This window comes from Zingiber officinale, chromosome 6B, assembly GCF_018446385.1.
Source record: "Zingiber officinale cultivar Zhangliang chromosome 6B, Zo_v1.1, whole genome shotgun sequence".
Lineage (NCBI taxonomy): Eukaryota > Viridiplantae > Streptophyta > Magnoliopsida > Zingiberales > Zingiberaceae > Zingiber > Zingiber officinale.
Window position 1 is genome coordinate 127,081,929 of NC_055996.1, and position 24,675 is coordinate 127,106,603.

Below are 24,675 nucleotides of genomic sequence, written 5' to 3' on the forward strand. Positions count from 1 at the left end.
TTTACTCAATAATGAGTCATTAAATGTATTCGGGAGATACATTTATAAATTAAAATATACAATATAAATCATGGAGCAATGACATGCATGAAAAAAAATCTCAAGAAAATATTAAGGATAGAGTATGGATGATAATTTCATCCGAACTCGATGAAGAATTTGATATCTGACCCGAATGGAGGAGAGTATGGAGGGATTATCAATACCCGATGCCCGGCCCAAATAACCGATTAAATAATATATATACATATATTAAAAAAAAAATTCTTTTTCCAAAATCAATTTGCTATTTTTGTTGATATTATAAGGAGACTATATAGATGTTTAATCTATTTTTTTAATTATATGTATATATTTTAATAGGATGTTAATTTTAATATATTTTTATTGAATGGTAATAGTTGGATAGAAAGAAGAAAAATTAAAACTATAGAAGATATCCGATCCTTTAATGGGTATGGGTATATCCATCGGAGATCCTATACCCGATGGGTATGAGGACGGAGGATATAGAATCTGACCCGAACCTGACCCATTACCATCCCTAGAATATACACATAAATTCATGACTCACTATTTAACTTTTTATGGATCCCATAAATTTATATGTCTATCCTTAAGTATTTTTTTTTTAAAATTCTTTTCTTTAGCATAGTAATTTTTTTAAAATCATGATTGAGAGCTTGGGGTTCCTTAAGTTACATTTTCTTTAGTATAATATTGCTCTATAAAAAGAAATATCGAATATAATAAAACCTTTAAAAATTTATAAAAAATTATGATAGGATTGATTAAGTGAGAAATTTGATTTTATTTATAATTTAAGAAATCATAGCTTGTTAGTTGCATTTATTTCTTATATATTATCTTAACATGAGAAAAAAAAACAAACACCCGTATTTGTACGCCTTGATTTGTCCTCTCTAGTTGAACTAAAAGCAAGCTATTGAAACCTAACACCACTTTGACTTGACTTACACCACCAATGTAAACACACACAGTCCGAGGCTAAGCTAAGTTCGATAAATTACAACTTAGGACTAATAATTCCTCAACTGAAGATTTTATAACGAGTCAGTAGCTAGTTTACACTACAAAAAAAATTACAATTTGGGAACGAAAATTTGGGACGAATAATATTCGTTGCAAATTTGTGACTAATTTTGCAACGAAAACCTAATTCATCGCAAATTAGCAACGAAAATAGAAACGAAAGAAATTCGTCGCAAATTTGCAATAAATTTATTTTCGTCGCAAAATTCGTTGCCAATCAGCGTCGAAAAATAAATTTCGTTGGAAAATTTATAAAATTTGCGACGAAAAAAATTGTTCATCGCAGAAGCAGAGATAAACAGATAAATTTTTGCAACAAATCTTTGGTTTCATCGCAAATTGGCGATGAATATATATTCGTTGCCAATTTCGTCGCAAATTAGGGACGAATTCCCAAGTTCGTCGCAAAATTTATATTTATTAAGTGATACTTTAAAATTTTGGAAGATGACCCTAGAGAGCTCGGAATGACACGAAATAAGTTTCTATGGGTTCGTACCATTGTCCTGATATTATTAGTGGGCTCAAACAAAATTTTTAACCAATATACAGATGTTTAAAAAAATTTTATGACGAACGAGTAATAAATATTAAAATCTTGTTCTAAAAATTTATAAGCATTGGTGTATTGGTTAAAAATTTTGTTTGAGATGAGTAATAAGATAAGGAGAAATATACAAACCTAAAAAAATTTGTTTCGTGTTATTCCGAGCTCGCTAGGGCCATCTTCCAATTTTTAAAAGTTTAACCTAAAAAACAGATTTTAGGGACAAACTTGGAAATTCGTCCCAAATCAGGGACGAACTTCTGAGTTCGTCCCTGATTTGGGACGAATTTCAAGTTTGTCGCAAAAATTAATTTTTTGTGAAATTAAAATAAATGCATATAAAATACGGAAGATGGACCTAGAAAGCTCGGAATCACATGAAACAAGTTCCTATGGATTCGTATCGATCTCCTGATCATAATGATGGCCTCAAATAACTAATAAAATTTTTTAATCGTAATAATAATTAGATGGACGCTATAAACCTTAAGACTTGGTGAAAAAGAGTTAGAGTTTGAAAATGATTAGGTGGTTTTGATATCCAAAAAATCACTCACCTAAATATATTGTGTGGAAAACAATATTTGAGGCCATCATTGTGATCAGGAGATCGATACGAACCCATAGAAATTTGTTTCATGTGATTCCGAGCTCTCTAGGTCCATCTTCCTATTTTATACGCATTTATTTTGATTTATGAAAAAATTAACTTTTGCGACAAACTTGAAATTCGTCCCAAATTAGGGACGAACTCAGAAGTTCGTCCCTAATTTGGGACGAATTTCAAGTTTGTCGCAAAAATCTATTTTTTTAGGTTAAACTTTTAAAAATTAGAAGATGACCCTATAGAACTCGGAATGACACGAAATAAGTTTCTATGAGTTCGTATCGATCTCGTGATCTTACTAATGAGCCCAAATATAATTTTTAATCAATACACGGATGTTAATAAAATTTTGCAACAAGAATAAAATATTTATAACTTGTTCGGGGTAAAAAATTTATAATCATCAGTATATTTGTTAAAAATTATGTTTGACCCATTTAATGAGATCAGGAGAAAGATATGAACCCAAAGAAATTTATTTCGTGTCATTCCGAGATCGCTAGGGTCATCTTCCAATTTTTAAAAGTTTAACCTAAGAAACAGATTTTAGGGACAAACTTGGAAATTCGTCCCAAATCAGGGACGAACTTCTGAGTTCGTCCCTGATTTGGGACGAATTTCAAGTTTGTCGCAAAATTTATTTTTTTCTAAAATCAAAATAAATGCGTATAAAATACAGAAGATGGGTCTAGAGAGCTCAGAATCACATGAAACAAATTCCTATGGGTTCGTATCGATCTCCTGATCACAATGATGGCCTCAAATAACTAATAAATTTTTTTAATCGTAATAATAATTAGATGGACTCTATAAACCTTAAGACTTGGTGAAAAAGAGTTAGAGTTTGAAAATAATTAGGTGGTTTTGATATTCATAAATCACTCACCTAAATATATTGTGTGAAAAAAATATTTGAGGTCATCATTGTAATCATGAGTTCGATACGAACCCATAGAAATTTGTTTCATGTGATTCCGAGCTCTCTAGGTCCATCTTCCGTATTTTATACACATTTATTTTGATTTTTAAAAAATTGGAAGATGGCCCTAGAGAACTCGGAATGACACGAAACAAGTTTTTATGAATTCGTATCGAACTCGTGATCTTTCTAATGTGCCCAAACATAATTTTTAATCAATACACTGATGTTAATAAAATTTTGCAACAAGAATCAAATATATATTACTTGTTCGGGGTAAAAAATTTATAATTGTTAGTATATTTGTTAAAAATTATGTTTGACCCCATTAATGAGATCAGGAGAAAGATACGAACCCAAAGAAATTTGTTTCGTGTCATTCCGAGATCGCTAGGGCCATCTTCCAATTTTTAAAAGTTTAACCTAAGAAACAGATTTTAGGGACGAACTTGGAAATTCGTCCCAAATTAGGGACGAATTTCTGACTTCGTCCCTGAATTGGGACGAATTTCAAGTTTGTCGTAAAAATTAATTTTTTCAAAAATCAAAATAAATGCGTATAAAATACGGAAGATGGGCTTAGATAGCTCGGAATCACATGAAACAAGTTTCTATGTGTTCGTATCGATCTTTTGATCACAATGATGGCCTCAAATAACTAATAAAAATTTTTAATCGTAATAATAATTAGATGGACTCTATAAACCTTAAGACTTGGTGAAAAAGAGTTAGAGTTTGAAAATGATTAGGTGGTTTTGATATCCATAAATCACTCACCTAAATATATTGTGTGAAAAAAATATTTGAGGCTATCATTGTAATCAGGAGATCGATACGAACCTATAGAAATTTGTTTCATGTGATTCTGTGCTCTCTAGGTCCATCTTCCATATTTTATACGCATTTATTTTGATTTTTGAAAAAATTAACTTTTGCGACAAACTTGAAATTCGTCCCAAATCTGGACGAACTTCTAAGTTCGTCCCTGATTTGGGACGAATTTCAAGTTTGTCGCAAAAATATGTTTTTTAGGTTAATCTTTTAAAAATTGGAAGATGACCCTAGAGAACTCGGAATGACACAAAACAAATTTCTATAAGTTCGTATCGATCTCGTAATCTTACTAATGGGCCCAAACATAATTTTTAATCAATACACTGATGTTAATAAATTTTTGCAACAAAAATCAAATATTTATTACTCGTTCGGGGTAAAAAATTTATAATCGTCAGTATATTTGTTAAAAATTATGTTTGACCCCATTAATGAGATCAACAAAAAAATATGAACCCAAAGAAATTTGTTTCGTGTCATTCCGAGATCGCTAGGGTCATCTTCCAATTTTTAAAAGTTTAACTTAAGAAATAGATTTTAGGGACGAACTTGGAAATTCGTCCCAAATTAGGGACGAATTTCTGAGTTCGTCCCTGATTTGGGACGAATTTCAAGTTTGTCGCAAAAATTAATTTTTTCAAAAATCAAAATAAATGCGTATAAAATATAAAAAATGGGCCTAGAGAGCTCGGAATCACATGCAACAAGTTCCTATGGGTTCGTATCGATCGCCTGATCACAATGATGACCTCAAATAACTAATAAAATTTTTTAATCGTAATAATAATTAGATGGACTCTATAAACCTTAAGACTTGGTAAAAAAGAGTTAGAGTTTGAAAATGATTAGGTGGTTTTGATATTCATAAATCACTCACTTAAATATATTGTGTGAAAAAAATATTTAATGTCATCATTGTGATCAGGAGATTGATACGAACAAATAGAAACTTGTTTCATGTGATTCCGAGATCTCTAGGTCCATCTTCCGTATTTTATACACATTTATTTTGATTTTTGAAAAAAAATTAACTTTTGCGACAAACTTAAAATTCGTCCCTAATTTGGGACGAATTTCAATTTTGTCGCAAAAATTTATTTATTTAAGTTAAACTTTTAGAAATTGGAAGATGACCCTAGAGAACTCGGAATGACACGAAATAAGTTTCTATGAGTTCGTATCGATCTCGTGATCTTATTAATGGAGCCAAATATAAGTTTTAATCAATACACTGATGTTAATAAATTTTTGCAACAAGAATTAAATATTTATTACTCGTTCGGGGTAAAAAATTTATAATCGTCAGTATATTTGTTAAAATTTATGTTTGACTCCATTAATGAGATCAGGAGAAAGATACGAATCTAAAGAAATTCGTTTCGTGTCATTCCGAGATCGCTAGGGCCATCTTCCAATTTTTAAAAGTTTAACCTAAGAAATAGATTTTAGGGACGAACTTGGAAATTCGTCCCAAATTAGGGACGAATTTCTGAGTTCGTCCCTGATTTGGGACGAATTTCAAGTTTGTCGCAAAAATTAATTTTTTCAAAAATCAAAATAAATGTGTATAAAATACGGAAGATGGGCTTAGAGAGCTCAGAATCACATGAAACAAGTTTCTATGGGTTCGTATCGATCTCCTGATCACAATGATGGACTCAAATAACTAATAAAATTTTTTAATCGAAATAATAATTAGATGGACTCTATAAACTTTAAGACTTGGTGAAAAAGAGTTAGAGTTTGAAAATGATTAGGTGGTTTTGATATCCATAAATCACTCACCTAAATATATTGTGTAAAAAAAATATTTGAGGTCATCATTGTAATCAGGAGATCGATACGAACTCATAAAAACTTGTTTCATGTGATTCCGAGCTCTCTAGGTCCATCTTCCGTATTTTATACGCATTTATTTTGATTTTTGAAAAAATTAATTTTTGCGACAAACTTGAAATTCGTCCCAAATTAGGGACGAACTTCTGAGTTCGTCCCTGATTTGGGACGAATTTCAAGTTTGTCGCAAAAATATGTTTTTTAGGTTAATCTTTTAAAAATTGGAAGATAATTCTAGAGAGCTCGGAATGACACGAAACAAGTTTCTATGGGTTCGTATCATTGTCCTGATATTACTAGTGGACTCAAATAAAATTTTTAACCAATACACAGATGTTTATAATTTTTATTCTTTGAACTAGTAATAAATATTAAAATCTTGTTCTAAAAATTTATAAACATCGGTGTATTAGTTAAAAATTTTGTTTGAGCCCTCTAATAATATCAGGACAATGATACGTACCCATAGAAACTTGTTTCGTATCATTCCGAACTCTCTAGGATCATCTTTTAATTTTTTAAAGTATCACATAAAAAAATAAAAAATTAAATTTGGGACAAATTTTAGAATTCATTCCTAATTTGGGACGAACCAGGAAGTTCGTCCCAAATTTGGGACGAATTGTTAAGTTCGTCACAAAATTTAAAATTCTCAAAAATCAAAATAAATGCGTCGCAATATTTCCCGATCGCTACTACTCTGCCCTAATTCTTTTTCTCCTCTTCTCCATCAACTTGTTGGCGGCGGCAGCGCAACCATCTGCATCCTTTTCCGGTCGCGATCTCCAGCAGGTAAAGTGCATTTCTTCCCCTCTCTTTTTTCCCAAGCTTACTAGGGCGTAAGGCGGCGGCCGCTACTGGGTCGCGCCGGATTTTCTTGCACGGCACGCGTGGGTTGTCGGAGTAATGCCTTGCTGGCCCTCTGCCGACCATTAAAGGCATCTTCTGGCCTCCTATATGCCGCTATCGGGCCTCGATGGCCGCTGGTGGCCTTGGCGACGAAAGAAGAAGGAGGCCTACCAGGAAGTCGTCAAGCAAGAGAATCGAGAGAAAGAAGCAATGAAGCTACTGGAAAAAGAGCAGATGCAGAAGACCGCCATGGAGTTGCTGGAACAATATTTGCAGTTTCAACAGGTGAATAAATTAGTTTAACATAACATCCAGTCTTTTTATCAACCAAACCCATACTGTTCTTATTGTGGTTCGATTATCTAAACAGGAAGTTGAAAAAGAGGGCAAGAAAGTAAGGTAATGTATAGATCAAATTTTGGTTTCCAAACTGATGCAGTATATCTTTGGTTTAGGAAAGAGAAGGATGCTTTGAAGCAAAACATCCGATGTCAGCTTTCTTCTTGTTCTCGAAAGAACGCCGTGAAGCTCTGCTACAAGAGAAGGAAACCATCCTTGAGGTATGAAGTTTAGAAAACCCAATATGTTGCTGGAATTCTTAGGTGGCTTATTGTTAATACTATGGCGCGTGCCTACCTCAGATCTCAAAGATAGCAGGAGAGGAGTGGAAGAACATGGCAGAAGAGCAGAAAGCTCCCTATGAGGAGGAGCAAAATGGAATATTTTCGTGTGCATCTTCAATTTGAATAATTTTTATGTTTCTCTCTGTTCTCAAGCATATGTCAAATTTCTCAGATTGCTAAGACTCTGAAGGAAAATTACAACCAAGAAATTAAACTTTATAAGCAAAAGAAGATTGAGGTATGAAACTGAGATTGAGCTTAAAAGTGAATTGATGTTTAAAAAAAATGCTAATTCAGTGTGTGTGAATCAGGAAGCTACTACTTTAGAGAAGGAAGAGGAGGAGCACATCAAAATCCGGAAGAAAGAAGCCCTTCAGCTGCTTAAGAAGAAGGAGAAAACAGATAACATGATCAAGGTTAGTTGGTTTCTGTCATTTGCATTATTTGCATTTTTTTTTGTTGTTGTTGAATTTCACAATTCTATTGGGAAGCGATCATATCAATATTTGAAATAGGATGCATGTAAATGTTAAATACAGATATCATTAATACGTTTGATACATCTTTTTAGTTATAAATGTTACTTCTTTTTAGTTATAAATGTTACTTATTGTTTGTTTGTAATTTGACGCAAGGCGATCGAAGCTCCTGAGACGTGACGATATGTATTTTATTTTCCTTTGGATGCCTTGTTACATTTGTTGTTTGGATTATGATAGAACTTTCATGTTTGGATATTATGATTTGTTGAACTTGTTTGGATTTTGGTTATTTGTATATATGAATATGATGTGCTAGTTTTGGGATGATTTGTTTGGATATAAGATATATGGATGTGTTGGATATGATGTGTTTAGTTTTGGGATGATTTTTTTGGATGTTGGATATGGATGTATTGGATATAATTTGTTGAAGATATCGTAAGTGTAATATGTAAACAGGATAACAGAAAAATCAAGAAACATTGTGGATTTTTTTTTTCTTTTGGGACAAATTTTGCGACAAATCAATTTTTGTCGCAAATTTATATTATGAATTTATCCCAAAATTCGTCCCAGATTTGGGACAAAAATTATTTTTTTGTCGCAAATTAAAGAAATAGATGAATCACGTTCGTTCTAAAATTCGTCGTAGATTTATGACAAAATTTAGCTTTTCATCGCAAATTAGGAACAACTTTTGGGACAAATCTAGATTCGTCGCAAATTTGTAAAGTCATGGTTAAAGGGACATTTTTTTGGGACAAATCTAAATTTGTCGCAAATCTGCGACGAATTCAGATTCGTTGCAAATTTGCGACGAATCCAGATTCGTTGCAGATTTGCAACGAATCCTTGTTTTTGTCGCAAATTTACGCAGAAAATTGGATTTTTTGGCCGGTATTTATTTGTAATTATGTAACGTTTTTGCCACGAAAAATTTTCGTTGCAAATTTGGGACGAAAATATTTGTTTGTCGCAGATATAAAATTATGAAATTTGCAACGAATTAATGTTCGTTGCAGATTTGCAACGAATTCTGCGACGAAAATTGAAATTTGTCGCAAAAATTTCCAACGAAAATTATGTATTTGTCGCCAAAATTTCGCAACGCTATTTTTGGGACGAATATAAATTCGTCCCAAAATTCGTCGCAAAATATTTTGCAACGAATTTTTTTAAGAAATTCGTCCCAAAATTTGTCCCTAAAAAGCAATTTTTTTGTAGTGTTACCTTATTGCTAAACAATAGCAGAACCAAGTAATTGTTTACCCGGGCTTTAGACCGGGCTCTTTTTGTTTTTAACATGCAATAACAAGGTATCCCAATCAACAATTGGGCCTCACATGAACTTCCAGACCGGGTACATTACACTCGGTCAATATTAGGGTAGATTTTTTTTTTCCTGACTTCGTAGCTAAATATCATAAAGTTGTTCCAAGAAATCCTCTCGAATGGATCTAGTGATTATCGTATAAAGTGTTATCATAATGAAATCTGGAGTTTGAATCTTGATAAATCCGAGGTAAATACTGTTGGTGCAACCTTAGGTCAAGGTTGACCTGGTTGACCCGACTCGAGTTGACCTGACTCGAGTTGTATTTTGATGTTTGACGAGAACATGATGGGAGATTGTTGGTGCAACCTTAGGTCAAGGTTGACCTGATTGACCAGACTCGAGTTGTATCTTGATGTTTGACAAGAACAAAAGAGTTGTATTTTGATGGGAGATTGTGGGTGCAACCTTTGGTCAAGGTTGACCTGGTTGATCCAAGGTGAGTTGACCTGACTCGGAAAAGTCCAAGCAGGGGGTTTGGCACGGGAAAAGTCCAAGCAGGGAGCTTGGCACGGGAAAAGTCCAAGTATGGAGACTTGGCACGGAGAAGTCCAAGTATGGAAGCTTGACACATGGGAAGTCGGAGAGGGCTCGGTAGCTCGTTCTCCGGACTGTGGTCAGAGAGGGCTCGGGAGCTCGTTCTCTGGACCGGATGGAAGTCGGAGAGGGCTCGGTAGATCGTTCTCCGAACTGTGGTCAGAGAGGGCTCGGTAGATCGTTCTCCGAACTGTGGTCAGAGAGGGCTCGGTAGCTCGTTCTCTGGACCGGATGTGGAAAAGTCCTGGTGAGTGAAGCCAGGCAGACGGAAAAGTCCTGGTGAGTGAAGTCAGGCAGTTGGAAGTCCTGGTGAGTGAAACCAGGCAGTCGGAAAGTCCTAGTGAGTGAAGCTAGGCAGTTGGGAAGTTCTGGTGAGTGAAGCCAGGCAGTTGGGAAGTCCCGGTGAGTGAAGCCGAACAAATTGGAAATCCTGGTGAGTGAAGCCAGGTGAAAACCCTAGTGAGTGAAGCTAGGTGAAAGTCCTGGTGAGTGAAGCCGGGCAAGGGAAAATCCAGATGGATCAAGGGAGATCGGACATCTGGTGTTGAGAAGGTCAAGTAGGTCAAGGGAGTGACCGGATACTTGACATGAAGAGAAAAGTCCAAGTGGGTCAAAGGGATTGACCGGACACTTGGTGGGGAGTCTTAGCAGGTCAAGGGAGTGACCGGATGCTAAGCATGATGTACCAACAAGTCAAGGTTGACCGGATGTTGGTTTGGAAGGCTTGGGACTTGGTTTGGGCAAAAACCAAGCTCTGGATCGATCAGTGGATCGATCGGTGATCTGAGTATCTGGATCGGTCGATGACCGATCGGTAACTCTGATGAGCTTCATGTGTTATCCGATCGGATGAAGACCGATCGAGGCCGATCGGAAGAAGGCAGTGGGAAGAAAGCGGTGATCGGTCGGGACCGATCAGGAGTCCGATCGGTCACCACGACCGATCGAGACGCACCACCTCTCTTGCAGGTGGGATCGGTCCAGGACCGATCGGTGACTGATCGGTCCCAGACCGATCGAGTTCCTGACCGATCAAGGCTTACCGATCGGTCAGCTATCCGTTGTGAGCCAACGGTCTTCTGTTTCTGGCTTCTTCTTCGCAGGTGGATGCAGGTATAAGAGGCTGAGGCTTCTACAGTGCAGGGATACTTCTTCCTCTTCTTCGCTCTCGCTTCTGCTTGAAGCTTCGCGTGAGCTTCCTTTCGGCTGGGTTCCTGCTGTTGTAGGCGTCGCTTGAAGCTGCTGCTTCATCCAGTCGAAGAGAAGGCAAGTAAGCGAAGGTGTTTCATACATTTGTATTGTATTTTGCTTCTTGCTGCTTTCTACTCCTGTATTGCTGTTGCAAAGTTTGTGGCGAGGTTTCTCCACCCACAAGGAGTATTTATTAGCCGGCTATCCGGGGACTCATCCACCGACGGATTGATAGGCTTCGTCCACCTTACGGACACGCCGAGGAGTAGGAGTATCATCTCCGAACCTCGTTACATCTTCGTGTTGAGGTTTGCTTCTCCTTTTGCGTTTCTATTTAGTTATTTCCGCTGCGCTAACCCTAATCGTAGGAAGAAACGCGAAGATTTGGGGTCGGCTATTCACACCCCCCTCTCTAGCCGCGATCATCGGTCCTAACAAATACCTCCCTTATGTGTCAGTCACTATTCCAAAGGCTAGTAGTCGCCCGTGATTTACCTCTTCCGTGTTGGCCTTGGGGCGGATTGATGGGGACGCTAGGGGCGAGTGTATTTATTTTTTTGCCGCAATGAAGTTGCTCGAAGCCAAAAACTTGATGATTATAATTTTATTCTTGAAATCTTTATGCTTTCTGATCCGGTGGTAAGACGGGGGACCCTCATGGGCGGAGGGTCAAAGACACGTGGAGGTCAACCCCAAGTTCGCGCCGAACGGAAGCATGCCGGGCCGAACGGAAGCATACCGGGCCGAACGGAAGGGTGCTGGGCCAAACGGAAGGATGGCGCGCCGAGCGGAAGCATGACGGGCCGAACGGAAGCATGCCTGCCCGAACGGAAGGGTGCTGGGCCGAACGGAAGGATGCCAGGCCGACCTGATATTCGGCCAGGAGCTTCCCGGGCCGAACAGAAGGCAACCCGACCATGGGCGGGTTTCCGACGCTCATAGTGAAAAGGATCACCGGACCGAGCAGATAGCCAGCTCGGCCGAAGCATAAAGCATCGTTGTTGTGGAACACTCTCAGCTGAGCACCTGGTCGAACCTATGCCTGCCGAGCGGATGAATGCTTGGCGTCAGGAAAAAGGAGACAAGGGCAAGGGGACATTAGGGAACATCATTTTCTGACAGCAGGCATGTTCGACGACCAGGCCATACATAGAATCGTACGACGGAAGGACCTGCTGTCCCATCAAAGAGGTGATCAGACTGTATAGTATGGTGTCAGGCATGTTCCTCTGATAAGCCCATGCTAAAGTATGGTACCAGGACACGTGTACGCCTCAGTAGGTGTGCCCGAGCCTCCCCACAGCTCTATATAAGAGCCTTCATACTTCGCCGGAGGTACGCGTTCTGATAGTTTGAAAGCCACTTCTTCACTGTTTGCTTGCCTGACTTGAGCGTCGGAGGGTCGTCGTCGGAAACCCCTTCCCGGCCAGACTTCTTTGCAGGTTCGCCGGAGCGCCGTCCGACCGGCCGAAGATCTACGTCAGCGACAAGGAGAGCACCACGTGCCCAGCGTCCATTGATTCAGCGATTCGGACAGGATCAATTTGGCGCCGTCTGTGGGAACGCACCTGCATCCGACCGGAAACAATGGACGAAGCTGGACGATCGCATACGGTGATGCTCTCCACGGAGGAGCTTGACGCTCTGATCGAGGCAAGAGCGGTTAAGCTTGTGGAGCAACAGAAACAAAAGTCGCAAGCCGAGCGGATGGAGCAACAAGCGACGTCAGAGTCAGGAGGCCGAGCGGAAGCCGAGTTTCGACCGGAGAACATCTCACCAAGGGGCCGAGATAACGATCCGATCGGCATTCAAGGGGAAAGAGGATGGCCGAGCGAACCACCTCCAGCCGTACCGAGCTGGATGAAAGGTGCGCCGATGTAATTCATTTTATGTGTGTCTTGGTCGCCTATGTATGCAGGAGGCAAAGTGATAAAACGCATTTTGGAATTATTGACCGAACGGTCGACTACACGAAGACCACGTGCCGCTCGGACCATGTTGAAATTAGCCTTGAAGGTCGTCGAGTTCCGACGTTAAAAATCGAGAGACAAGCCGGCGTCTATAAACCCTCCGTGCGGAAGACCGTCGAGCTCTGACGTTAAAAATCGAGAGACAAGCCGGCGTCTATAAACCTTCCGAGCGAAAGACCGTCGAGCTCCGACGTTAAAAATCGAGGGTCGGGTCGGCGACTATAAACCCTCCGACTGGAAGACCGTCGAGCTCCGACGTTAAAAATCGAGAGACGAGCCGGCGTCTATAAATCCTCCGAGCGGAAGACCGTCGAGCTCCGACGTTAAAAATCGAGAGACGAGCCGGCGTCTATAAATCCCCCGAGCGGAAGACCGTCGAGCTCCGACGTTAAAAATCGAGAGACGAGCCGGCGTCTATAAACTCTCCGAGCGGAAGACCGTCGAGCTCCGACGTTAAAAATCGAGAGACGAGCTGGTGTCTAAAAACCCTCCGAGCGGTAAGACCGCCGAGCTCGAGGCGTTAAAATCGAGAGACGAGCCGGCGCTATAAACCCTCCGCGGGGAAGACCGTCGCTCCGGCGTTAAAATCGAGACGAGCCGGCGTCCTTCCGGCCGGAAGACCGCCGAGCTCCGACGTTAAAAATCGAGAGTCGGGCGGCGTCTATAAACCCTCCGGAAGACCGCCGAGCTCCGACGTTAAAATTCTAGAGTCGCGGCGACTATAAACCCTCCGACCGGAAGACCGCCGAGCTCCGGACGTTAAAAATCGAGAGACGAGCAGGCGTCTATAAATCCTCCAAGCGGAAGACCGCCGAGCTCGGCGTTAAAAATCGAGAGACGAGCCGGCGTCTATAAACCCCGGCGGAAGACCGCCGAGCTCGGACGTTCAAAATCGAGAGACGAGCCGACTTCTATAAATCCTCCGGCGGAAGACCGCCGAGCTCCGACGTTAAAAATCGAGAGACGAGCCAACGCCTAAAACCCTCCGGCGGAAGACCGCCGAGCTCGACGTTAAAATCGAGGCGAGGCGTCATAAACCCTCCGTCGGAAGACCGCCAAGCTCCAACTTTAAAAATCGAGAGTGGCCTATAAACCCCAGAGCGGAAGACCGCCGAGCTCAGACGTTAAAGAGACGAGCAGGCGTCTATAAACCCCCGAGCGGAAGACCGCCGAGCTCGACGTTAAAAATCGAGAGACGAGGCGTCTATAATTCCTCGAAGCGGAAGACCGCCGAGCTCCGACGTTAAAAATCGAGACGAGTTGGCGTCTATAAATCCTCGGAGCGGAAGATCGCCGAGCTCGACGTTAAAAATCGAGAGACGATCCGGCCTATAAATCCTCCGGCGGAAGACCGTCGAGCCCGACGTTAAAAATCGAGACGAGCCGCTATAAATACTCCGAGCGGAAGACCGCCGAGCTCGACGTTAAAATCGAGAGATCAGCCGATAAATCCTCCGAGCGGAAGACCGTCGAGCTCCGACGTTAAAAATCGAGAGACGAGCCGGCGTCTATAAATACTCCGAGCGGAAGACCGTCGAGCTCCGACGTTAAAAATCGAGAGATGAGCCGGCGTCTATAAATCCTCCGAGCGGAAGACCGTCTAGCTCCGACGTTAAAAATCGAGAGACGAGCCGGCGTCTATAAATCCTCCGAGCGGAAGACCGTCGAGCTCTGACGTGAAAAATCGAGAGACGAGCCGGCGTTTATAAATCCTCCGAACGGAAGACCGTCGAGCTCCGACGTTAAAAATCGAGAGACGAGCTGGCGTCTATAAATCCTCCGAGCGGAAGACCGTCGAGCTCCGACGTTAAAAATCGAGAGACGAGCCGGTGTCTATAAATCAGGCGGCGTTTATAAATCCTCCGAGCGGAAGACCGTCGAGCTCCGACGTTAAAATCGAGAGGCAGTGGCGCCTATAAATCCTCCGAAAGAAGACCGCCGAGCTCGACGTTAAAAATCGAGACGCAGCCGCATAAATCCTCCGGCGGAAGACCGCCGAGCTCGGACGTTAAAAATCGAGACGAGCCGTCTATAAATCCTCCGGCGGAAGACCGTCGAGCTCGACGTTAAAATCGAGACGAGCCGGCGTCTATAAATCCTCCGAGCGGAAGCCCGCCGAGCTCGACGTTAAAATCGAGAGACGAGCGGTGTCTATAAATCCTCCGAAGGAAGACCGCCGAGCCCGGCGTGAAAATCGAGACGAGCAGGCCTATAAATCCTCCGAGAGGAAGACCGTCGAGCTCCGACGTTAAAAATCGAGAGACGAGGCATCTATAAATCCTCCGGCGGAAGACCGCCGAGCTCAGGAAGTCGAAGACGAGCAGGCGGTTTATAAACCCCGAAGGAAGACCGCCGAGCCGACGTTAAAAATCGAAAGGCAGGCGTCTATAAACCCTCCGAGTGGAAGACCGTCGAGCTCGACGTTAAAATCGAGAGAGGCATCTATAAACCCCGAAGGAAGACCGTCGAGCTCCGACGTTAAAAATCGAGAGACGAGCCGGCATCTATAAACCCTCCGTGCGGAAGACCGTCGAGCTCCGACGTTAAAAATCGAGAGACGAGCTGACGTCTATAAACCTTCTGAGCGGAAGACCGTCAAGCTCCGACGTTAAAAATCGAGAGTCGGGCCGGCGACTATAAACCCTCCGGCCGAAAGACCGTCGAGCTCCGACGTTAAAAATCGAGAGTCACGCCGGCGACTATAAATCCTCCGACCGGAAGACCGTCGAGCTCCGACGTTAAAAATCGAGAGACGAGCCGGCGTCTATAAATCCTCCGAGCGGAAGACCGTCGAGCTCCGACGTTAAAAATCCAGAGACGAGCCGGCGTCTAATAAACCCCCCGAGCGGAAGACCGTCGAGCTCTGACGTTAAAAATCGAGAGACGAGCCGGCGTCTATAAATCCTCCGAGCGGAAGACCGTCGAGCTCCAACGTTAAAAATCGAGAGACGAGCCGGCGTCTATAAACCCCCCGAGCGGAAGACCGTCGAGCTCCGACGTTAAAAATCGAGAGACGAGCCGGCGTCTATAAACCCTCCGAGCGGAAGACCGTCGAGCTCTGACGTTAAAAATCGAGAGACGGCGTCTATAAACCCCGGCGGAAGACCGCCGAGCTCGACGCTTAAAATCGAGACGAGGCGTCTATAAACCCCCCGAGCGGAAGACCGTCGAGCTCCGACGTTAAAAATTGAGAGATGAGCCGGCGTCTATAAACCCTCCGTGCGGAAGACCGTCGAGCTCTGACGTTAAAAATCGAGAGACGAGCCGGCGTCTATAAACCTTCCGAGCGGAAGACCGTCGAGCTCCGACGTTAAAAATCGAGAGTCGGGCCGGCGATTATAAACCCTCCGACCGGAAGACCGTCGAGCTCAGACGTTAAAAATCGAGAGACGAGCCGGCGTCTATAAACTCTTCGAGCGGAAGACCGTCGAGCTCCGACGTTAAAAATCGAGAGTCGCGCCGGCGACTATAAACCCTCCGAGCGAAAGGCCGTCGAGCCCCGACGTTAAAAATCGAGAGTCGAGCCGGTGACTATAAACCCTCCGAGCGGTCTTAGATATATTCAGTCGAGCGGACTAGCTATACAAAATACTTCGTGAGAAATCCCTTGCAAAACGCAAGAGAGGTGGGATGAGAGACGATTAACGAGGAGAAGCGGAGGATGGTTTTTTGGATGCGCCGCTCGGCACTACGGGCGTCCAGTCAGTCGGACTATGCGCCTCCTTTGACTAGACTTAAAGGGGAGGCATATGATCCGGTGGTAAGGACGGTGGACCCTCATGGGCGGAGGGTCAAAGACACGTGGAGGTCAACCCCAAGTTCGCGCCGAACGGAAGCATGCCGGGCCGAACGGAAGCATGCCGGGATGAACGGAAGGGTGCTGGGCCGAACGGAAGGATGACGCGCCGAACGGAAGCATGTCTGGCCAAACGGAAGCATGCCGGCTCGAACAGAAGGGTGTTGGGCCGAACGGAAGGATGTCAGGCCGACCTGACATTCGGTCAGGAGCTTCCCGGGCTGAACAGAAGGCAACCCGACCATGGGCGGGTTTCAGACGCTCATAGTGAAAAGGGTCACCGGGCCGAGCGGATAGCCCGCTCGACCGAAGCATAAAACATCGTTGCTGTGGAACACTCTCAGCTGAGCACCCGGTCGGACCGATACTTACGCCCGGTCGGACCTATGCCTGCCGAGTGGATGAATGCTTGGCGTCAGGAAAAAGGAGACAAGGGCAAGGGGATATTAGGGAACATCATTTTCTGATAGCAGGCATGTTCGACGACCAGACCATACATAGAATCGTACGACGGAAGGACCTGCTGTCCCATCAAAGAGGTGATCAGACTGTATAGTATGGTGTCAGACATGTTCCTCTGACAAACCCATGCTAAGGTATGGTACCAGGACACGTGTACGCCTCAGTAGGTGTGCCCGAGCCTCCCCACAGCTCTATATAAGAGCCTTCATACTTCGCCGGAGGTACGCGTTCTGATAGTTTGAAAGCCACTTCTTAACTGTTTGCTTGCCTGACTTGAGCGTCGGAGGGTCGTCGCCGGAAACCCCTTCCCGGCCCGACTTCTTTGCAGGTTCGCCGGAGCGCCGTCCGACCGGCCGAAGATCTACGTCAGCGACAAGGAGAGCACCACGTGCCCAGCGTCCATTGATTCAGCGATTCAGATACAGTGTATTCAATAGCGGCGAATAGCGCGCTACATAGCGCGCTACGACCAGCGAACGCTGCAGAGCGTTCGCTGAATCGCGATTGTCCCAAATAGCCCACGCTATTCGGGACAAAAGCGTCGATAGCGCACATAGCGTGCGCTATCATGCCCTAGCGCCCCATAGCGGGCGCTAAAATTACAAATTGTGACTGTGGCAGAGGCGAAGGTAGGGCAGACTGCAGAGGCGACAGGCGGCGATCGGCGAGCAGCGAGCGGCGAGCGGTGACCTGTGAGTGGTGGCGAGGGACAACGATTGGAGGTAAGCTTTTCTCCTTCCTTTCGTTTTCTTCGTTTAGGTTTTCCTTCTCGTTTTTTTTCTCGAAGGAGCAGGAGCAAAAACGATTTCGCGATTTCCAGAAGTCGGGCATCTGGATCGATCCAGCGATCGATCTAGGGTCGAACAGAAAGGATCTGGATCGATCGCTGGATCGATCCAGATCCTTTCTGTTCGACCCTGGATCGATCCAGAGACCGATCCAGGGTCTGGATCGATCCAGCGACCGATCCAGATCCTTTCTGTTCGACCTTGGATCGATCGCTGGATCGATCCAATTCCTTGGATCGATGCAATGATCGATCCAGATGCCCTGGATTGATTTTTTTTTTTTGCTGATTTGTTTCTAATTAATTAATTATTTATTCTGATTTTTTTCTTTTGTTTTTCTAGGATTTTGATTGTCTAGTTAGAATTTGCAATGTCTACGAATTTATCAAAAAAAGATAAAAAAGATATTGGTTGGAAATATTGTAATCAAAATGAAGGGGGAAAAGCTGTTCGGTGCAAATTTTGTCATCATATATCGAATGGAGGGATTACTCGCTTGAAGGAACATTTAGCTCAAACTCATAAAGCGGTTGCACCTTGTGTTAGTGTTCCGGATGATATTAAGAAAGAAATTAGAGAATCACTTGACAAAATTAGAGCATCTAAAAGTAAACAAACTGAATTGTTACGAGAGATCGGTGAAGGTCCCCAAAGTATGAGTACACAATCATCAAAAGTTGGAAGTGTAAGAAGTGTAGGGGGAAATTCAATTGGATGTTCTGGTAGTGGTGAATCAAAAGGTAAAGGTACTCTTCATGGGTTTGTTAGTTCCGAACCTCGACAAACAACCCTAAATTCGACATACAAAAAAGATTTGTTGGTTGATGTGAAGCGTAGAATTGGTCGTTTTATTTACTCTGCCGCACTTCCGTTTAATGTTGTGAATGATCCTTATTGGCTGCCTATGGTTGAGGGCATTGCGGAATATGGAAGAGGGTTCAAGCCTCCTTCAATGCATGAGTTAAGAACTTGGATACTTAAAGCTGAGGTTGATGGCATCAACCTAATATATGAGGAGCATAAAAAGGCATGGAAAAAATATGGATGCACTATTATGTCCGATGGTTGGACGGATGGAAAGAATAGAAGTTTGATCAATTTTTTAGTAAATAGTCCCGCCGGCACTTTCTTTTTGAAATCTATTGATGCATCAGATTCTATTAAAAATGGGGAATTGATCTTTAAATATCTTAATGATGTTGTTGATGAGGTGGGAGAGGAAAATGTAATTCAAATTGTCACAGATAATGCTTCGAATTGCATTAAGGCGGGGAAAAAAATTATGGAGACTAGACATAAAATTTGGTGGACACCTTGTGCGGCGCATTGTATTGATCTAATGTTGGAGGATATTGCAAAGTTGAAGATTTTTTCTGACACAATTGAGCATGCTAAGATGGTTGTGAAGTTCCTTTATGGTCATGGGACTATACTTTCTTTGATGAGAAAGTATACAAACGGTAAAGAAATTCTTTGTCTCGTTGTTACTCACTTTGCTACTTCATTTCTCACTCTTCAAAGTATGTATAAGGTTAAAAGGTCACTCGAACAAATGTTTACTTTCGAAGATTGGGTTAGTTCACCACTATCTCAAACAACTCAGGGGAAGGTCGTGAAGAGAATTGTTATTAATGATCCCAACTTTTGGCCACATGTTGCATTTTGTGTTAAGAGTGTTGTTCCTCTTGTAAGTGTATTAAGGGAAGTTGATTCGGAGGAGAGATCAGCCATGGGATATATTTATGAACTTATGGATAAGGCAAAAGAGACAATAAAATTTAATTGTGGGGGAGTTGACAGAAAATACAAACCCATTTGGAAAAAAATTGATTCACGATGGACTCCACAACTTCATCATCCTCTACACGCGGCCGGGTACTATTTGAATCCGCAATTGCGTTATGAAGAAAGATTTTCTTATTGTGATGAAGTTAGAGATGGATTGTATACTTGCATGGATAGGATGTTGTCTTCTGATGATCGTCTTAAAGCAGACATCCAATTGGACTTATATAATAAAGCTGAAGGAGAATTTGGAACTCCAATAGCAAAACGAACAAGAATGTTGCGAACTCCGGGTAAAATTTTCTTCTTGTAACAATTCTTGTAAAATTATACTAGCATTCATATTTTAAAATTATATACACTCTTGTAATTTTTTTTAATGTTATTACTTATTAGTCTCGTGGTGGGAACGTTTTGGAAGTAAGACACCCGAGCTTACTACATTTGCAATTCGAGTGCTTGGTCTCACTTGTAGTGTTTCGGGATGTGAAAGAAATTGGAGCACTTTTGAATCGGTGAGTATTCTAAGTTTCTAACTCTACTTGAATTTTAATTGTTTTATAATTTTCATATCATTGTTTATTTTTATATATATATGTTTTCTTTTTTGTAATATTAGATTCATACAAAAAAGAGAAATAGGCTTGAACATGCAAAGTTGAATGCGTTGGTGTTTGTGAAATATAACTTCAAACTTAGGGAGAGAAGTATTAGGAGGAGAGACAAGATTGATCCCATTGTAGTTGATGAAATTAATTCAGATGATGAATGGATAACTGAGAAAGAAGGTCCAGTTCTCCCCGTAACTACTAAATGGCTTGAAGATGATGAATTATTTGAAAGTGATCCTATTGTGAGTGTGCCATCTACTACCTTTGAAAGTCTTTTCGACTCAGATAAGCGAGTCGAAGATGTTGAGGATATAGTTGAAGTTCCTCCTACGAATTCAAAAAAAAGAGTTGCTGAAAATTCAAGTAAGCACTAAGCATATGCAAATTATTTATTTATATCTACTTCATCTATAATTGATTCTTAAATGTTGTATCTCTTATTCTCTTATATAATATGTGGAAGCAAAGACAAACAAGCAAGGTTGAGTCTTGTTGATGTGGAAGATAATCATCTTGATGCTGAAAATTATGGAGTAATTCCAACTTTTGATAGTGGAAATTTTCCAACCATAGACACTATTGATGATGATAGTGATATAGAGTTGGATGATACTGATTATTTTTAAGTTATGTTGTTTTAATTATAAGACTTTTTAAATTGTTGGTATGAGATATTTTGACATGTAATGAATTATTATGATTAATTTTAGGTTATGTTATTTTTATTTTACTTATATAAGTATATTTTATTTTTTAAAATTTAAACATTGACGTGCACGAAAAGCTTACGCTATACGCTACGCTATTTACGCTACGCAATGACAAGACAAAAACGCTATGAACCAACGCTACGCGATTTAAAACACTGTTAGGATAGGATCACTTTCATTTCTCTGGATTCAATTGCTCAATGGTGGTAAAAAGGTGAATACGCTCGCCCTCAGCGCCCTCGCCAACCCGTCCCAGGGCCAACACGGAGGAGGTAAATCACGAACGACTACTAGCCTTTGGAATAGTGACTAGCACATAAGGGAGACATATACCTTGGCTTTGTCAAGATTCGAACCTCAAACTTCATGATGACAACACCTGATATACTAGCCACTATACCCATCCAAAGGGATTCAATTGCCCAATGCTCATTGTACTGGAGTTCAGCTCGTTTTAGGTCTTATTTTAGATGTTCTTTATCATTGATCCTTAAATGATATGAAATGACAGAAAGGAGATAAATGATCAATTTATATCCAACCACTAAGTTACTTAAAGGGCACGAGAGATTTTTTTACCGATCACTTCTCTAATTCATTTAATGCACCAACACTTACTATCTATTGTTGTAAACTTATAATTTTTTTTTGAAAAAAATAATTATTTGAATGAGACTATATGGTAGTAAAAGGTAGACATCATCGACTCTACGATGGGAGATAAATCGAAAAATTATAGTTAACTAATGCGAGAAAAACTTTTAAATTTTTTTTTTTTTTTTACCGAAATTCAAACTTTTATCCTATAATAATAACTCTGTCTTACACTAACTACTTAAATCATGTCCTGAGACTACAATGAGGCTATAAGAACTATATAAGATATATATATATGACAATATAACCACGCAACCCCTTATTTCTACCTTTTTCTCAAGATGTTATATTTAACCATTTCATCAACCTTCCGTATTGTTTTCTTATTATATGTTATCTTTGTTTAAAAAAAATTTAAGATTTTCTTTCATTTCTACCACAATAAATAACCTTGTAGTACTCATTCTTTTTTTTAAAAAAAAAAACTAAAATTATGATTAGATAGAAAATTTTGAATTTTACCAACTCATAATTGATATTTTTCATTATATTGTTGTTATTATCAGTTTTGTATAACCTCAATATGTTAAACAAACAACTTCAATTGAAGCTTTATTTTTATTATTATCAATATGATTGACTTTATTTTTTAAAATTTTAAAAATATATATTTTTATCTTAAAAAAAATACTCTTATTCCAATATATTTGATCAAAACAGTTTTGGCTGTTGTAGCAATTGTTTAGACTACCTTTGGCCAATATTTGATTTGGCAATTCCTACTAAAATTTAATAGAGAAACATATCACATTTTGGGTGAGAATCATATAATTAAGGGCATTAGCATTATGGTGCAATCGTCTTTAGTCTAAGTTATCAGGTTGATTAAATCTGAGTTGAAATTTTAATACTCGATTAATATGTTAGTTAAGTGAGATACCAAGTAAGTCAAGGTTGATCGAAAATTTGACAGTTGATAAATATGTTAAGTTGATTGAGCCAAGAGTTAAATATATCAAAGTTGATCAAATACTTAACAAGATATAAAAAAATCCAAGTGGATTGACTGAAAGCTTAGCTATCAGAAAGTATGAAATGAAAAGTCTAAGTGGGTCATAGGTGACCGAATACTTGGAGGTCAGAAGTCCAATAGAAAATTGGCATGAGAAGGGAAGTCCAGGTGGACTATGAATGACCGAACACTTAACATGAGAAGTGAAATCCAAATGGGTCATGAAAGACCGAACACTTTGCATGAGAAGCGAAGTTTCGATAAGTCAAGATTGACCAAATGCAGAGCAAAAGAAGTCCTAATATGTTGAGATCAAACGGATACCAAGCAAGATAAAAATTCAACCATAGTAAAACTAAAACATGAATTGGTCGATCGACTAGTCTAAATCCCAAAATTAAGGTTTGAGGTATTTTTATGGTTTACTATATTAATTTGGGTTATTGCTACAATACTTAAGGTTGCTATAGTAATCAAAATTCGTTACAAATTCTAACCACAAAAAATGTGATTTGCTACAATAGTTAAGGTTTGCTACCGTAACTAAGTTTATGGTTTGCTATTACAGTCTCAATCAATTGGTGAGTTTTAACAATCGATTGGTGACATAATAACAACAAATGGAATGTTTCTAAATTGATTGGTCGCTCGAGTATTCATTTACAATTGAGTGGTGACTTCTAGCAATTGATTGATAAGGTAAAAAAAATTGTTCTATACAATCGATTGATGAAGGTAAGCAATCGATTGCTAGGCGAAAAACAGTTCGAATGCAATCCTTTAAAATAGGGTTTTAGAGGAAATCAAAGGTATCAATTCTTGAAGGTTTGAGAAACAAATGTTGTTGCATTTGGAGATGAACAACCAATTCCAAGTAATAAAATGCATCCAAAGTAAAATTTCATTTGTAAAGTTGTTTGTGATTCTATTTGTATTTGTTACAAAAATAAATTGTAAAAAGTTTCTCCATATCCAAAAGAAATTCGATAAGAAGAAGATTTAATAGTGATAAAGCATTAGAATTAGACCTTAGAGTAGTTGTCTTAAGGGACGAATATCAAGTAAAACTAAGCTATTATACATGTGATGTCAAATTTAGTTCAAATATTCTACTACATATTCAAACGACGAACCCACAATTAAGACAAAATAATTGAAGTTATTTGCCGCTCTAGCTGGTAGCAATGTAACAATTGCAACCAGATTAACTGATTGACAAGTTCCACATCAATGCGGTATTAAAAATAAAAAAAATTACTATTCTCTTTTTAATAAGAAAATCTTCTTACAACTTTTTTTACCGACCCTATATTAGAAATCATAAATTAAAATACAACATTACTTTATCATTAATTACAAACTCAATCTTCAAGAGAAAAAAAATATATTTGAGTTTTTCAATACTGGTCTTGAACTACAAATCTCAAAACCTCACTTTTATAATGGTTCAAATTTTTTTATTGAATTTTTTTTATTTATAAACTTCTGACAAATTTACATTGGAAATGCCCTTACTATGAAGAAGTGACCAATTCTCAATAAATGCATACTTTCGAGGAAAAAAACTCCTCGCACTCCTAGTCAACTTGATAGTTGGATATAAATTGACCTTATAATTTATCTCCCATAACATAACCCAAGGACGAATTGTGAGGGATGTCTAGATTAAGATACTCACCTTTTGCTACATATTAAAAATATATTGTGCCAAAGTGTCTATCGATAATCTATCCACCAATTCACATTTACACATACATCTCTTTCACTTGCAAATCTTTAATTTCAATTCTGCATCGATGGTGATATGGAGTGTTAAATGAGAATCTCGGGCTGACGTGTAAGACGAAGTCAAGATGAGATGGAGGTCCAAGTCAAGGAAAAATGACGGTCAAAGGGTCGCGCTTGGACAGAGCTTAACCTCTCATCCAGTACTAAGACCTCCAATTCAAGAACGATAGGTCTAAGGACTGATCTTGCTTGAGAAATGAGCATCTCAATCCTAGGTGTAGTCGGATAGATCTCAATAATCCGACCGAATCTGAATAGCTCAAGATATTACTTCAATGAATAAAAATCAGTCCCCAAATATTCGGGTGTCTCTATCAAAAGATTAGTTTGGTCCATTGAAATTTA

At 40.3% G+C, this 24,675-nt stretch overlaps 2 protein-coding genes across 9 annotated transcripts; both read left to right on the forward strand.

Moving 5' to 3' along the window:
• The first annotated feature begins 6,438 nt into the window (after window positions 1–6,438).
• Window positions 6,439–8,113, forward strand: LOC121989416 (high mobility group B protein 6-like). Of its 8 annotated transcripts, none has more exons than XM_042543466.1 (7): window positions 6,439–6,588; window positions 6,735–6,930; window positions 7,016–7,039; window positions 7,101–7,205; window positions 7,287–7,506; window positions 7,580–7,684; window positions 7,904–8,113. In XM_042543466.1, the coding sequence occupies exons 2-5, from the start codon at window positions 6,754–6,756 to the stop codon at window positions 7,389–7,391; spliced, it is 411 nt and encodes a 136-aa protein (XP_042399400.1). In that variant the 5' UTR covers window positions 6,439–6,588; window positions 6,735–6,753; the 3' UTR covers window positions 7,392–7,506; window positions 7,580–7,684; window positions 7,904–8,113. The 8 variants fall into 8 exon arrangements, with proteins under 8 accessions (XP_042399400.1, XP_042399399.1, XP_042399403.1 ...); XM_042543465.1 differs by having other exon boundaries at window positions 6,448–6,588; window positions 6,682–6,930; XM_042543469.1 differs by having other exon boundaries at window positions 6,462–6,930; window positions 7,287–7,362; window positions 7,441–7,506.
• An 11,447-nt stretch (window positions 8,114–19,560) lies between these two features.
• On the forward strand, window positions 19,561–20,975 carry LOC121990654. Its single transcript, XM_042544758.1, has 4 exons — window positions 19,561–19,905; window positions 20,009–20,127; window positions 20,232–20,586; window positions 20,680–20,975. Exons 1-4 carry the CDS (start codon window positions 19,578–19,580, stop codon window positions 20,847–20,849), a joined length of 972 nt encoding a protein of 323 aa, XP_042400692.1. The 5' UTR covers window positions 19,561–19,577; the 3' UTR covers window positions 20,850–20,975.
• The last annotated feature ends 3,700 nt before the right edge of the window (window positions 20,976–24,675 follow it).